This window comes from Setaria viridis, chromosome 1 (genome assembly GCF_005286985.2).
Source record: "Setaria viridis chromosome 1, Setaria_viridis_v4.0, whole genome shotgun sequence".
Classification (NCBI taxonomy): Eukaryota; Viridiplantae; Streptophyta; class Magnoliopsida; order Poales; family Poaceae; genus Setaria; species Setaria viridis.
In genome coordinates, this window is record NC_048263.2 from 14,959,384 (window position 1) to 14,973,705 (window position 14,322).

General features: G+C 44.9%; 1 protein-coding gene across 1 annotated transcript; it reads right to left on the minus strand.

Annotated features, from left to right (window-relative positions):
- Positions 1–5,736: 5,736 nt before the first annotated feature.
- On the minus strand, positions 5,737–14,298 carry LOC117849447 (F-box/kelch-repeat protein OR23). The gene is made up of 2 exons (XM_034731008.2): positions 13,217–14,298; positions 5,737–6,390 (listed from the first exon to the last, which is right to left on the minus strand). Exons 1-2 carry the CDS (start codon positions 14,215–14,217, stop codon positions 6,102–6,104), a joined length of 1,290 nt encoding a protein of 429 aa, XP_034586899.1. The 5' UTR covers positions 14,218–14,298; the 3' UTR covers positions 5,737–6,101.
- Positions 14,299–14,322: the final 24 nt, after the last annotated feature.

The following is a 14,322-nucleotide window of genomic DNA, read 5'->3' on the forward strand; positions in this document are numbered from 1 at the left end:
GTCGCCGAGGGTCCTCGCGGCGCCTAGGGGGGCTACGGCAATAGGATCGCATGATGCCTCTGCCTGTTCTTGGAGGTGTACTTCACATGCTGCGTTGCCTTTTTGCCCCCCCACACACTGCCCAGGCTTGATCATGCCCATGATTGATTAGCGCGCGGAAGCGCGAGACTAGTATGCAAGTTAAACCAGACTCTCAGGTCGTGTACTCAGGATATTCCCGGAGAGTTTCGTCTTGCAGTTTCCAAAAATAACATATCATAAAAAAATTTGAGTTGAGGAACGAAACAGTGCCACTCAATAGGGGTTTTGTTTTACTATGAATTCATAAGTTGTCCATATCATTTAACTGCAAGACATGTGATTGGATATGATCAGATGAGATGAAACTCTATAACCCCTAATACAAGTTTCAATAAGTTTCATAGTCTTGGAAGCAATGCATACATAGTTTCATCCTGATGAAATTTTCCCCCTCTCACTTAATAATTTCCGTACCATGTCATCGCATATACTAATATATCACTGTATTTAATGTGAAACATCTATGAAACTTCCACTAGGATTAGCCCTACATGAATGCATTATTTAATGTGTCACTGAGACCAGCCACTACTCCCTAGTTTAATGGTGCCCGTGGTCTGCCTTTAAGGTATTCTACGTGGTATCCAAATTAAACGGAATGTTCCATCTCGTATCCAATTTTCAATGTACCCCTAGATGCTACGTACTTCGTTGATCAAAAGAGCTAGATAGCTATATCCAAATCCAACGGCGACGTACTATACTGTCGCCAACATCTCGTAGTATTTTCTACAGGGACTCTCTATTTATCAAATCTGTCAAATTTTTTACCATCGGATGTAGCATCAACATCTCAGATTCCCTCCTCTCCTCTTTCTTTACCCCTTTGGCTTCAACATCGGTATCTTCCGCCGCCGCGACACTTTCGCACGATTCAACCTGATCGTGCTCCCCCGCCTCCTCCTTCGCCCCGCTCTACTCCGACGGCACCACCGCCACCAGAGTTGCCACCCACGCGACTGCTCCCTCCCTAATCCGGCCAAATTGGACTCCCCCACCGCATGCTCCGCCCAACCATCGTCCTCTACCACCGCGGCGGGCGGCACCCCTGCTGCCTTGCCGCCTGCCTCCTCCGCCATATTGGCAACCTTCTACAATTGGAAAGCCACAAAATCTCTCCCAAAAGTCCAAAACCCTAACCCAAATCAAGTTCACTGGAGTTGACCATCGCCGGAGGAGAGGACCACACGAATCTCCAACTGAATCCTATGGTAAGAAATTCGTTCTCCCTCTAAATTTGTTGACAGATGTATAGCAAATCTCTTTTCTATATCAGAGAAACACAATTATCCCAAAAAGGAAAAAATTATTGAGTCACAATTGTTGTGACGCTGCTCATGGCCCAGCAGAACGCGAAGGGATAAGGAAATAAAATACACTGTACTGACGGAATCCAATTCCCTTGGATGTACGGCATGGAACGTGCTGATGGTATGTTTCTACCTTCCTTTTGCGTTACAATGAACTCGAGTAGTACTCCCCCTAGCTAGAAGGGAATTAACAAGAACATGGGGAACATCTTGGCCCACATGCCCGGCCGGCCGTGGCCTGGGGCCAGGCGCACATATATATACACCTCGTGCACCAAACTAAACCACGACGACGTCCACGGCCGGAGTCAGTCCCTGCTGGCCCATCATCATCGCGTCGATCTTAGCTTAGTGGGGCGCATGACAGTCCGCGCAGACCATCAATCGCACTTGGCATCTGCAAGAAACCTGTCTCCCCTCCCAGCTTTTCAAAATTTCACCCAACAATGAGAATAATCTTTAAATTACATGCTCCACCATCTGATTATTAGCTAATGCTGCTACGTCAGTGCTGCCATGCATCTACTCTGTTAGTATGTGCGGGCCCGTGCGGTGCAGTGCAGGCCATCATCTGCCACGGTGACGGCGAGCTAGCTGAGATCGCGCGCGCTAGGCTGGCGGAGGGCACGCGGCGCGGCACGGCACCCTAGCGGGAGGGGAAGCGAAGCTGGAGCGCGTGGCGTGGTGGTGATTCTGTGTGGCGGTCCATGCAAGCCGAGAGGCTAGCGAGCGAGCGAGCGAGGAGGAGGCCATCATTTCGTCCCGCGAACGGGGGCGCCCCCCACCGGAACGGCGGGGCCACGACGTCCAGGGCGCGCGCGCACGGCACACTAGCTCCCCCTCGAGGCGTGTACCTGTCGGGCCGCGCGCGGGCGGTGGCAGGATGCATGGATCGATGGGCTGGGCGCCGTCATCATCGCCGCCATCACGCGACCTCGCGCCGAGGCAACCGCAAGCTCGGCAGAGCGGCGAGGTGAGCGAGTAGCATCGGGTTGCCTTGCCTCGCCTGATTGGTGGTTGGCGCCGCGTCGGCCCCTCGCGGACGATGCGTTAGTGGTGGCTGCACGAGCGAGAGCATGCACTAGCTAGCTAGTGTATTGCGCTGTTGTTGCTCTACCATACCATACCAGCTCGAGCACTACAGCACACTAGGCACGAGCAGTCGCCCCCGCCGATCGATTCGATTGGTGCGTGCGCGCACGCCTGCATCATGCCTCCCGCCACACAGGGCGTCGATCGCCACGCCACGCGCGCGCAACAAGCGCCCGCATGCATGTGCATGCACGCTGCAGCGGAGAGCTAGCCGGCCGCCGCTGTGTCACGCGTGGGCTTCCCCGGCGTGCCTCGGACGCCCGACGGCGCGGGTCTCTCGCTCGCTCCGTCGCCCCGCGCGCGCGGCAGCAACCTGTAGCGTTTGGCGCGGTGGATCAGCGAGCGAGGTGGCCGAGGGTCTGCCTGCCTAATCGTCAAAAGAGTTTGGGGGGGGGGGGGGGGGGGGGGGGGTGCGTCATGATGGCGCCCGATCTGGCACGGCTCCGGACCCGCCCGCGCGAGATCTTCTTTGGGCGCCACGAAATGGCCGGCCGGCCATTATGATCATACTCCTATATGCGTGCGTGCATGCCTCGCTAGGCGCGCGCGCACGGCACCCCCGCTGGATTCGATCCACCCCTTCTGCAGGCAGCCTGCACTGCTAGCTGCTGCTGCTCCAGTAGCTAGCGGCGTTTTAAAATTTGAAAAGGGAGCAGGGCACATTTTAGTACTAGGAGGCCGGGCTGGGCTACTGAGTGCACGTTGGGGTTCGCGAAGATCATGATAGGAGTTTGGAAACCATGCATGCACGGGCGACCATCATGGCCTCTGTTGACCGCCCCGCCCCGCCCGGCACACAGCTCGTGACCGTGCCCGTGGACGGCCGGATCTCTGCGCGTTCCCTTCTTTCCCGTCCTTCTGCCGCGCGCTTTCCTGCTCTTTTTCCTCCTCCGATCCTACCCCGAGAGAAACGAAAGCAAAAGTTTAAAGAAGCTGGGCCGGGGCGTAGGGCACGTACGTCGTGGTGGATCTTGGATTGTTCTCTGCCTCACGGCCGTCTCCTCCTAGAGACGTGAGCTGAGTGCAGCGGTGAGCCGTCAGCGGATGGGTCATTGGTCGTGACTCGTGATTGAGCCGGCTCCCGAACAATTTCCTTACCCGATTTATTTTCATGAACCATTTAAGTTAGTCCAACCTATCTCTTAATGAGATTTTTATTTTTTCTCCACGACAAGTTGAGTTCTAAACATAATTTTTTCATATTTATTTTCCAACATTCAATACGAAATTGATCCTAGTGATACAAATCTACATAAAACATAATCATGAAAATTTTCTAACATTAAGCATCATGTTACAAGTCCCCTTCCAAAGTTTGAATTTAAAATCAACGTGTACACGAAAAATTAAAAGATAGTTCGAGGAGAGTCAATCGAGACTACATTTTGTTCGGGGGTTAATCGGACAAAGTAAGAGAGTGAGCATGTGAGGGAAGTAAAATGAACTTTTTTCTATTCTATTTCTTTTTTATTTGGGAATAAGAATCTTGGATTGATCTAAAGATTATTTAGATTTCTTCACTATATTTAGTAAAATTGGTATATGACACACCTCCCGTCAAAACCATTTCCATATTCATAATAAAATAAAGAATGATTAAAAAGATAAATTAAATTAGAAATAGAATGCTACAATATGAGTATGTTTGACTGTAACAATAGAAACAATATATGCAATATGACTAATAAAAATAGAATGACTAGATACATCTCATTCAGTTCTTACACAACAAATGGTCTATAACAAACACTTTAAAGAAAAACATTGTATGTGATATTGGGTTATCACATATTGTATTTTTCCACCATTTAATTTAGTTTAGATGGTTTGCTAGTCAAATTTGAATAATTAAGAACCTAGATAAACTAATACAGTATTTGTGATAGAGGAAGAACTTGCTCCGTCCGGATCAGAAAATATAACTCCATCACGATTTTGACACGGTCTCCAATACCACACATCTATGTTGGGGGTGTTTGGATACACCCATTTAAATTTAGCACTGTCACATCGGATGTTTGGATGCTAATTAGAAGTATTAAACATATGCTAATTACAAAACTAATGCACAGATGGAGTCTAATTCGCGAGACGAATCTATTAAGCCTAATTAGTTCATGATTTGACAATATGGTGCTACAGTAACTATTTGCTAATGATGGATTAATTAGATTTAATAGATTCGTCTCGCGAATTAGCATAGGATTCTGCAATTAGTTTTATAATTAGCTCATGTTTAGTCCTCCTAATTAGCATTTGAACATCCGATGTGACACTGCTAAAGTTTAGCACCGAGTATCCAAACACCCCCTAAGTAATATCTATAAAAACAAACTGTCTTAAAAGAAAAGAGTTACATATTCTGAAGATATTTTTCACAACGAATCTAGTAATACCGACAGTGTTGTCAATCTATATAAATTTATTTTATATTTGTGGTCAAAAGTAAATGGTGACGAGCCTAAACGGACTTGGTATTTCTGATCGGAGACACCGAGACAGTAGTACAAATCGTAGATGAGACACGCCTAATCATTTGGCACGAACATCAACCCGTTCAAAGCGTATCATGCCATTCGGCCTCGGACGAACCCGGAGCCCGACGCCGGGCGGCCGGGCCAGCTGCCGCACTCGATCGATCGGACGCGCACTGGCCCAATGCTTCCATCTCGGCGCGCTGCCGCACTCGATCACCTCGTCTGGCCGCCCTCGCGCGAGGAGACCGAGAACGGAGAACAATCCAAGGTCCATCATGGCGACGCCGCTTTAAACTTTTGTTTCCTCTCTTCTCTCTAGGACAAAGCAGGCATGAAAAGAGCTGTGAAGATCTGCTCCATATACTCGAGTCTACAAATATGAGGCATCAGCAATTCTGCATGCATGCGTAGCCGTCAAGTCCATAGTTGTACTCAAAACATATTTCTGTCAAGTATCACCTCTAGAAACCATGTATTGTACTGTGTTACCCGCTTAATTCAACTTGAATCGCATCTTAGTTGAGAGTTATTTTAAGGTAGGGCGCCCAAAGCATTTTTCACAAACAAAGGGGACAAACTCTTTGCTTATGGGGTTTCGTTTATGCACCAAACAGAACAGACTGTACTGTGGTTCGAAACCCAAAAACGTTTGCATCATCTTCACTTCCAATTTCAGATCGCCTCTGCTTTGTCCATCAGTTCTCCGTCAAATCGTAGTTATCTCGCGGCCTACAAAACAAAGAAAAATTTGGGACCAGATCTTTCATACTCAAACATTGAAATATGTCACCAGTAGTATAGCATGCCCACAAACACCAGAAGCCCGCCGCACGTAGCCACAGTGACATCATTTGTTTTTGAGGTTATTACAACACGAACAACTAGAGAAACTGCATGGCATCCGAAGAAAAAAAAACAAACAAGATTCACGAACGAACACACATGCAGCACCAAAGATACCTGTTCTTTTGCTGTACAACCAATGTTACTTCCATGTATATACACGCTGGCACCTAACAACCTCCACGAACTATCTTACCGGAGCCCCTTGAAGTTGTAAGGCATTTTTGGGGTTGCATTTGCTATCCAATGTTCAGCTTGCTACCTGAATCTATACAGTTAACGGTGACCATCAATGGATCTACAACTCAACTGTACAGAGAGCTGCAGTCCTGAAATCAATGGGTGCATGGACAGGTGGATGTGTGGTGAGCACTCTCCATTTCTTTGTCCCAGGGTTGTACACCTGGAACTCCAGAGCCAGCTTCTTCTTCAGCTGCCTCCATGGACCTGAGGGTTCAACAGGAACTTTTGCAGATCTGAGCACGTACAGTTCCCCATTCATCGATACGAAACCGCAAGATTCAGTATTCGGGATCATCCTCCTCATGGTAGCCTCTCTCAGCCACCTGTTCAAAGCAAAGTCATACCTGAACACAGCAATGTTCAAACTATCAGTAACATTTTTGCGTATTGAGCCAAAGGACGATGACTCCAGATGGTAAACATAGCATGGTATGAATGGGCCTGAAAACTAACAGCACAACTATGAGCTCAAACGAAAAGGTCAAATTCCTAATTACAGCTTTTCACTCTTCAGCATTCACATCTTGTGATCTCCAAAAACATGAACAACCACATTTCAGTAAGAAAAGAACAAGTGAACAACTTAAAGGACGGAAAGAAAATGATATGTTGGAGCAAACAAGCCATCAGTTGCATGTTCATATAAACTATCAAAGGAACTTTTCGCTATGCCATGTCAGTATGTTCTTGCGAGCTTTGTGGAAATGAAACTCGAGTCCACACAGTTCCACATGAATTCCCATGTTGTGTTAAAACATACATTCACAAGTTCGTTAACCACAGCCACAGGTAATATAAATTTGTAGCAGATTAACAATTCAGAACCCAAGAGCTATAGTCATTGCATAGTTAAAAGGAAAAAAATACATACAGTGACTATTCCCTATAAAATCGTACCATCCCTATAAAAGGCATAGCATGCAGTCATTATCAAGTATGAACCAGGCAACAAGGATGTAAGTTTGCCATATCAATCCATCTCACCCTCTGGCACGGTGTATATGCACAGTAGTTAAAGGCACACCTTACAAAATTAAGTCACTCCTATAAAAGGGATAACATGTATCTATTATGGACAAGATAAGAAGGATTCTTTCTCGCAGTCTAAAGTTCTTGTTCAATCTATTACAGATCTTTCCCCTCTCAATTGCGCCCCCCTAATACCCTTCAAGCCATTGCCACCTTCAGCACAGTAGCCAACTCGATACGAACCACTATGTCACACAACCCTAGAACATATACAGTATACACATTCCTATGTTCACACGCATTAATATTATGTGCATATATTTTGCAAAAAACTGAACATCCTCACATTGCCATCTCTTTATTCGAGGGAGCTTTGCACAAGAACAGAAAAATTGCTTAACAGCGCATAGCTACATGATGGTGAGAGCAACAAACATCAGGGCAGGACTAAAACAAGGCAAATACACGAGAGAAGCATGTATATACAGAAAATAAGCATGCATTCAGAGGAACATGTATGAGCAATCATGGAATGATATTTACTTTTCAAATATTTCTTCTGTTCAGTCCTCTTTTACCCACATCAACATATTGATGCCAATCCAACAGAAGATGCCCAATGTGGGCATCATTCACCATCAAGTTTTGAGGTGGAAATCCTGATTAGTCACCAAAATAGTTCTTTCTAATAGGCAGCTTTCCTTTAATTACAGTATCATACAAGAAACTAAACTATTTTTTTTTTATGTTCCAGCCATAGAAACTAGAGCTTAATAGGAACATTAGTTGTCCAGGTAGAATGCTTAGAACAGCTGCATGATCTATCTGACCCCAATCAGGGTCAAAATTAGCAGACTATATACACAACCGGAAAACCCAGTGAATGTGGCATTGTATTGACTTGGAGATGTCACAAGGTCTACAATCTTGCCATAAGAAAGCACATTTGCATAAATCAAGAATCATCCATGCCTTTTGTAGCACATAATAGCAAAGTGCCTAAGACTCACTTTTCTTTGTTTAGCAAAGAAATAATTTATTCTCAGGTTCACATTTAAACAATAGAAACAGTTCAGGTAATTATTAATAAGGACAACTTCCCACCGGCCACATTTTAATAGAGCAAATAACAACACGGTAAAAAGACAAGCCAATGTTTTAGTTCTTAAGTAGGGTAGGAAATAGCTAAACCATAGCCAAAAATCCATACATTATAGGTTCAAAACAAATCATCCTAGTAACTCAGGACATAAACCAAGCTTAATCGTAGGTGGCTATGTGAAAATAAAAGCATATATTAGCTTATCTTCTCATTCACCTACATGGACCTTTTACAGTTCAAGCATTGATCCCAGTGGAAGATCCTACCAGTTCTTGGTATATGCCTCACCTACTAGTTAAGTGGCATCTTGAGAACGTTATATCATATTGGACCATCATCTAATTCATCAGTCTTTTTTGCACATTTTAAGTCATTCAAGTTTCTGAGCATGGCATATTTTAATCCAAGTTATCTGTACCAATGTAAAAGGCATTAGTTCATTAGTTGGTTTCTTTTCTACATCCAATGATAAACTGATGTTAGCGTACACTGGTTGACCCTAGTGAATTAGTGTATACAGGTCAATTCAATCCATCCGATTCACAGTATGTCTACATCTAATCATAGATTTTGTGTCCTGTCTTACCCAACAATCTATAATATTAATGTGTCCCTTAGTCACCATTAACACACCTATAATCAAGAACATATATCACTAATCCATCCTCCATCACCTCACGAATAAAAGCATGCATTGCACGTGCATGTTTGCAATTTGCATCATTGAAGTGTGCAATGAGCACATTTACTACTTACAGACATTATGGCATTAGATGACCCCTTGTCACAAAGGAGATAAGGGCATACAGAACTGAACTGATCCAATCTATGCCACAGTTATTGTTTGCTCAATGGAGCACAAATGTGTGCAGTGAAATTTTTGGCAGCATATTAAAGGCAAGTGTTCTGAATCAATTAGCATCATACTGGTAAACTAATTCACCAGAGCACCACTTACAAGTGTGCAGTTGTTATGAGTGTCATACTTACACTTTCCTCACATTTGAGCTAACTATGCAAATTGAAATATTGTTGCAACTAAAAGATATCCATAAAAATCTTAATATCCATAATCTATGATTGCCAAATAAGCAAATACAGCTCAGGATTGTAGTAAAATATCAACACAGCACCTATGACCAGCACCACTGATAACCTAAATGCAATAATCAGGTAACCGTATAGGGATGGTACAAACTAATGCTTCCTATAACAAGTAAGAACTTAATATGTATTTATAACATCTAATATGATGCTTGACATCTTCAACACACCACCTTCTTGATTCATTAGGAGTCCTACATTTTCGGATAAGCTTTGCCTAACTGTTCAGACCATAAAGCCATGCAAAAATAGACTAGTTTGGATTTTGGAATAGAACACAATCTAGGCACCACTTCAGCAGTTGTGATATAACTACCCTCACAGTTGTCCTATAAACTATTGTAGCTTTACATCAAGTTCGGTTTTGCTTTGGATAGTAAATGGTTTAATTTTTTTAACTAGATATTCACAAGTAACGATATAGAAAGACAATTACTTTACATCAACTTTTCTCTAATACTTTCATGGAAGCAGCTAACTTTGACAGCAACAAACTCAATCAAGAATTCATTCATCAACATGCCTTCTTTGCTCTCTACCTAACCCCAACCGACATATCAAAATCAAATAAACAAGAACACTTGATATGACAGCAACTAGGACACAAGAAAATTAAGAATCTCTTTCGGATATGTCCTCAGAACCAAGGAGCATTTTCGCCACATGAGACCAACTTAACAATGACATGAGCAGTACGATAAACATGTAAATCACAATGTGCCCTTGGAAAGGCCGGCAAAGTGACCACAGTATTACTTTGTTAAAGCAAACTGTATTCACCTATAACATGTTGTATTCAGGGAACATGGTTGAATAAGCACAGCTTGTGATGATCTTGTTATGATGCACCTTATTGTCACACAAATCGATACACTAATTATCCATTGCACTTAGCTTAACCTATTATCAGCAACGCCCAAAAAAAGGGAACAAACAACTGAACAGACATGTTGTCCTCTAAAGTATAAAAGAGGATCAGTGAATACAGGTCAAGGATGAGATGGTTGTTGATTCGATGGCACCCAAAAATTAAATAAGGGGAAACCATGTTGGCCCAAAATGATCTTTTCCATTAACCACAGCCACAAAGGCAGCTTGGGGTACATATTTATAGCCAACCTTGGGTAGGTGGCTTACAAGCTAAGCAAAGCATCTAAAGAGCATCTAAAGCAGTAATTGGTGATAGGTGCACGCAGGCACGAACCACCCACGGATACAAGTGCTCACAGGCACTAAGTGCACATAGGCACCACTAATACATTATTCTATCACCATCAGGACTTAACTCTAACAAACCACTGCTTTGTCACACTGCAAATCTGGACTTAAAACTCAACTTATACTTGGAGAAATAAAAAAAAAATCTCATTAGGGGGTAGGTTGGAGTATTGGACCAACTGAAATAGTTTGGGAGAGTAAATGGAGCTGAAATTTTGCTCAGGGTGTAAAGCAGACAAAGTGGATTGTTTAGGGTAGTACCATGGACTTCTTCCTTTACATTTTAATTTATAGACAAAAAAGGCTTTGTGACACACTACTATAGTAATTACTAATTAGTGAATCCTAAAGCCATTTCAGTGTATGGGTAAGGCTGGAACTTGGCAAAGTAAATAACAAAGTTATTTTGAATTCAGATCTTTTATTTTTAAGTTCACTAGCCACTAGGGTTGTCATTCTCTCCAATCAAATGAACTGGAATGATGCATGAAAGCAGGGCAACAACAGAACTTTACTGCAATTCAGTAAATATAATAATGAAACAATCCTAAAAAATGTGCTAGTATTCCAAACTGGATTCCCGCTAGTACAATCTGACTTCAGGCATTTGAAGTTTTAAACAGGTGACTGAGTCAATGGTTTTGGATGTTCAAGCAAGTTTGCATTTTAGATGTATATTAAACTTTGTAGGTTGAATATCCCACAGCTTCCCTTTTTGTAGATGTGCCAGTGAATTAACAAGTGCTATCTTATAAGAACAAAACGCAAAAAAGAGAAGATATGATGTCCTATGAGAGCATTTCAGTATAACAGATGAGCTGATGATAAATCCAAGTTCCTTGGTTGCAAGTATTTTGCCATTGCAAACAATAGATAATTTCGGATTACAAAATATTAGCTTCCTAAATTTCATGACACAGTCCCACTTGATCATCTTTCATGACAGTAATTAGGATGACAGCTGCCTATGAAAGCCTACATATACTTTGTATCCAGTCAACAGAGTCTACATATTCTTCCATCAAATATTCTTAGCCATTTCTATTGAAATGAGTGTAACAGAACTTAGACATAATGATTTCTCCATGGGATCTTTGTAAGACATAACAGGAGCACAAGAGAGTAAGTCTCAGTGGAAGAACCAGTCTTGGTGCACATAACAGGAAGTAGCACAAAATTATTAATGTATTAATTTTTAAAAATGCACGCACTAGTTTGTCTTAACATCATAAACAATCAGATACTCAGCAATATGGACAACACCTGAACTATCCAAAGTGAAAAGCTGATCCCTGTTAATCCTTTAATTTCCGCGCATGCACAATTAATTTCATTATTGTGCAACATTGGTGACTACACAATCAGGTATACATGTTGAAAACCTACAGTAATGACCAATCGTGTGAATCTGACAACTAAACTGAAGCATTGCAACCAAACAGGAATGTGTACAATATGCAACAACAACAACAACATAGCCTTTCAATCCCAAGCAATTTTAGTCCCAAGCAAGTTGGGGTAGGCTAGAGTTGAAACCCAACAAGAGCCACAAATCAGGGTTCGGCACATGAATAGCTGTTTTCCAAGCACTCCTATCCAGGGCTAAATCTTTGGGTATATTCCATCCCTCCAAATTTCCTTTTATTGCCTCTTCCCATGTCAATTTTGGTCTTCCTCTGCCTCTCTTCACATTATTGTCACACCTTAGGATTCCACTACGCACCGGTGCCTCCAGAGGCCTTCGTTGGACATGTCCAAACCATCTCAGCCGAAGTTGGATAAGCTTTTCTTCAATTGGTGCTACCCCTAACCTATCATGTATATCCTTATTCCGGACTCGATCCCTTCTCGTATGACCACAAATCCAACGCAACATTTGCATTTCCGTAACACTTATCTACTGGACATGTCGTCTTTTTGTAGGCCAACATTCTGCACCATACAACATTGCAGGTCTAATCGCCGTCCTATAAAACTTGCCTTTTAGCTTCAATGGTACCCTCTTGTCATATAAAATTCCTGATGCTTGGCACCACTTCATCCACCCTGCTTTGATTCTATGACTAACATCCTCATCAATATCCCCATCTCGTTGTAGCATTCATCCCAAATATCGAAATGTATCCTTCCTGGGCACTAGGCTTTCCAAACTGACCACCTCTTATATGCAACTACACAAAAAATAGAGGAAGCTACCAAACTTGCCACCTCTTAGCCAAGACAAATTATGGCCATCAAATCGGTGGCCTAGGATTTGGCCACCAAAATGAACTAAGGTGACCAAAGGTGAAGGCTACCAAGACAAAATCGGCAACTGACCACATGGTGGCTAAAATTGGTGCGCCAAAATTGGCTTGGCTAGCTTGGGCACACTCTGGCACAGACCAAACACACCCTAGCTTACCAAGCAATTGTTAAAACCTGGATTATTGATTAAAAAAACCATAAAATCGGATCACTGAATTGAAGCAAATCAAGCAGTCATGGGCAGCGAATGTAAGGAAATGTTCACTGATAACAAGAAATTGTTCAAATTTTTCAGTAACAGATGGTAGTGTGAATTTATTAACTAAACTGAAGAACTGCAACAAACAGGAACGTGGTCACTGTGCAACTGCAAGTAAAACTGGAAGCTAGGTTACCAAACAAACATTCAAACTTGACATTACCAACAACACCATAAAAAACAATCAAATCGAAGCAATCAAGCAAACAGAAATACGTGTACTAAAAAGTACAAGCAATTTTGAAGGCAAATCGAAGACAATTTGACTGACCTGAAGACATCGTTGCCATCGAGCATGAACACCTCAGTAATCCTTCCATCATCCGCAGATAAAGCTGCAACAGGTCCAAGCCGCCTCCTCTCCCCTTCCTCCCACATGTTTCCGATCTCCCTCCACTTCCCGCTCCAGAGCCCGAGCGCCACCGCGTTCCGGCAGTACACGTCATTTGGCACCACTCCCGCGAGTGTGGTGTACCCGTCGTAGCCGCCCATCACCCAGAACTCATCCTCACCGCCGTCCCCAGCACCGTGAGCCACGAACCCCACGCACCCAGCCCGATCACGGGGCATCGAGGCGGCAACGCGCCACGAGCGCGCGGTGGCGTCATACCACTCGGTGCTGTCGGTGCGGCTGCCGTTGGAGGGAAACGTGGGGTGTCGGGAGCCGCCACCGGCGACGATGACCCCGTCGCCACTGGGCGCGGGGGCACAGGCGAAGCTCCCGCGCGGGACTTGCATGTCGGGGAGGCGCTCCCAGTAGTGTCGGGAGTGGGCGAGGTCGAGCCGGTATGCGGCGGCGGATGGGGAGGGGTGCCCCAGGGGGTAGCTGCGGGCGTCGAAGCACGACCCGCCGAGGACGTAGAGGTGGCGGCCGACGGCGAGAGCCGCGAAGTTGGCGAGGCCGTAGAGCTGCGGGGAGCAGGGGAGCGGCGGGAGGGGCCACCAGGCGGTGGGGGCGGCGGGGTCGAGCAGGATCGGCGAGGCGAGGGAGGGGTCGGTGGGGAAGAGGCAGAGGAGGTGCCGGCGAGGGAGGCGGAGGCTGCGGCGGAGCGGGAGCAGCGAGGCCGCGGAGAGGAGCAGGCGCCACGCGCGGGAGGTGGCGCGGAGGCGGGACTGGTCGGGGAAAGTGAGCAGGCAGAGGATGACGGCCGCGACGTCGTCCGGGAGCCCCGGGATCAGCGATGCCGCCGCCGCCGCCGCCGCCGAACCCCTACGCAGAGCTAGGGTACCGGCGACGCGGCCGGCGCCGGAGGAGGAGGACGACGAGGCCATTCCGGTCGGCCCTCGTCAGGATTGATGACTCGAGAAGGGGTCCGGAATTAAATCAAACCGACAAAAGTAAAGTGGGGAAGAAATGAGCCTTGCGCTGCGTGTGTC

Coding starts and splice junctions, on each gene's coding strand:
- LOC117849447 (XM_034731008.2), bottom strand. CDS start 14,217: ATGGCCTCGTCGTCCTCCTCCTCCGGCGCCGGCCGCGTCGCCGGTACC. Junction 6,391..13,216: donor GATGGCAACGATGTCTTCAG/GTCAGTCAAATT, acceptor TGCTGTGTTCAG/GTATGACTTTGCTTTGAACA.